The following is a 2,217-nucleotide window of genomic DNA, read 5'->3' as shown; positions in this document are numbered from 1 at the left end:
GGGTAGGAAGGTACTGGAAACTCTTAGCCCACCTCCAGGACCACAGCAGCCACCCTGTTCCTCTGAGCTCCAGTCAGACCCCATTTTTTTAAATAGAACTTACCCAGAGGTTACATTTGATTGATGGAGCCCACCGAGCCTAAACAGCAGGGCAGGCGGCCACCCACCCTGCCTGACATGTGGAAGGTACCCAGGAAGTATTTGAATGAATGAATCCCGTGACAATCCTGTCATGGTACAGATAGGGAAACGGAGGTCCAGAGAGGGGCAGGGACTTGCCCAGAGTCACACAGCTAATCAAGTATGACTAGGACTCCTGACCCAACTGCCCTACAACACCAGAAGGAAGGGCAGAACCAAAGAAGAGGGAATGCAGCGGCCACCAGGGGCATGATTAAGAGGGAAGAGGGGATCCCTGCTCTGTGGGGGAACACTAGACCTGGCTCTGTGAGGCTCATGAGAAGGACAAAGTGGAAGGGACCTCTCCATGGACATGGGGACTTGAGGCAGGTCAAGGTGGTGTCCCTGATGCATTTCCAGTTCATGACTGCCCTACTCCCTACTCCTTCCTGAGACTGTCACCCTGAGCTGTTAGGCCCTAAAATACCAAATGCCGGATAGAGTTCCCCCACCCTAGAAATGTGGAACAAAGGCACTGGCCCATCCAGCCAGCTCCCCTTGGCCTCCTCAATATTACTCTCCCCAACACAGAGCCAGGCACAGCCCTCACACAGCCGTTGTCCATGTCCACCCAGCTCACAGCTTAGAAGAAAATGAGTGAATCACCCAATCCAGTCTGCAAAACAAACCTTAAACCACCTGAAGAAACTCAGCTACTTCCAGTGTCCCAGGAAGAAATCTTCTCTAAGCACTTGAGAATATCAACCTGTTCCCATCTGTTTTAAGCAGATCCTTTAAGCCAATCTATTCCAGCCAGACCCCTCACAAACTGTGCGCCTTGGGCTCACCTTTGCCGAGCTCATCTTGGTCGATCCTAGCTAGCGTGCCCACTGTTTCGAGGAGCCCCTGGCTCGGAGTCACTAGACCCCAGAGGAGAAGCAGGGACCATGTACCCAACATCGTCGGCCGCACACCTATAAAGGAGCAGAAACAGGAGCTCTCATGCCTAAGCCTTTTCCCTTCCTCATCCCCAACCTGGGGCCCTCTGTCCCACCTGGCACAGCCCAAGTCCAGCTTCACTCCCAGGAAAGCCCTCTGCATCGGAATGCAAGCCACGCTAACATGCGCAGCACGGTACAGTTTCCAAAGCGCTCTGCAGTCTACAAGGCACTTCCCAAGGCTCTCCATCATTGCATCCCATTTTATAGATTGGAAAGCTGAGGCAGAGAAAGAGGTGAGGACTCCACCAAGGCCACAGAGCTGATCAGTAACAGGGTGAGAATTAGAACCCGAGTCCTTCTGACTTGTGAGCCTCCATCCTCTGTGGAACTGGTGAACCTGGGCTGCTCGCTGGACGGAGAGCTACAGAGGGGCTGTCCTTTCCAGAACGTCAGGCCAGGAGCTTTATTTCTTGGATCTGCTTCCCTTTTGGCTCACGAGCCCATTTCAGAAGGCGTGGCTGATTGAGGACACCCAACACTTAGACTTAACGTGTCCTGTCTCTCTCTCTCTCTCTTCCACTCCCACCTCCAACTCCAATGTTGTGGAAGAAGAGGATGGGATGAGAGGCAAGAGACTATTTAAGCCAAAAAAGCATAGCTAACTTACTAGTTTCATAGAATGGGACTTTTCTTCATGGAATCCGTATCTGCCCACCCAATCACGTATCCATGCATCTCTTCGCATCTTCCTGCTTAAACCTTCCAATGGCTCCTCACTGCTCTTGGGATAAAACCCAGGCTCCTTGCCATTATCCATAATGGCATAATGCCTCTTTGACATCTTTACTTTTCCTTAAATGTGCAAAGTGCTTTCCTACCTCAGGACCTTTGCATGTACTGTTCCTTCTGTTAAGAAGGCTATTCCCCTGACTCCTCATCCTTTGGGTTCCAAATGAATGCCACCTTCTCAGAGATAACTCCCTCTTTCACCACTTCTAAAGAAGCCTGTCTTCACCAAACATCACCCAGAGTATTTCCTCTAAGACACTTATCACAGTTTGCAATGATGCCTTGTGTATCATTCTGTAAGCTCCCCGAGGATAGGGACTAGGGCCCCCTGCACGGTCTTGGATTCTGTGTGCTGCAGGGGGAGCCT

The 2,217-nt window shown here is 51.3% G+C and overlaps 1 protein-coding gene across 1 annotated transcript in view; it reads right to left on the bottom strand.

The window, feature by feature from the left end:
• Positions 1–1,080, bottom strand: part of BPIFB3 (BPI fold containing family B member 3) — an 18,035-nt gene extending 16,955 nt beyond the window's left edge. Inside the window, exon 1 of the mRNA XM_007934721.1 lies at positions 969–1,080. Within this exon, the coding sequence (XP_007932912.1) occupies positions 969–1,080 (112 nt within the window). The remainder of the gene's footprint in view (positions 1–968) is intronic.
• Positions 1,081–2,217: the final 1,137 nt, after the last annotated feature.

This window comes from Orycteropus afer, unplaced genomic scaffold (assembly GCF_000298275.1).
Source record: "Orycteropus afer afer isolate SDZICR_OR568_19922 unplaced genomic scaffold, OryAfe1.0 scaffold00020, whole genome shotgun sequence".
Classification (NCBI taxonomy): domain Eukaryota; kingdom Metazoa; phylum Chordata; class Mammalia; order Tubulidentata; family Orycteropodidae; genus Orycteropus; species Orycteropus afer.
Note: the sequence above shows the minus strand (reverse complement) of the source record. Positions and strands in the feature narration are given on the sequence as shown.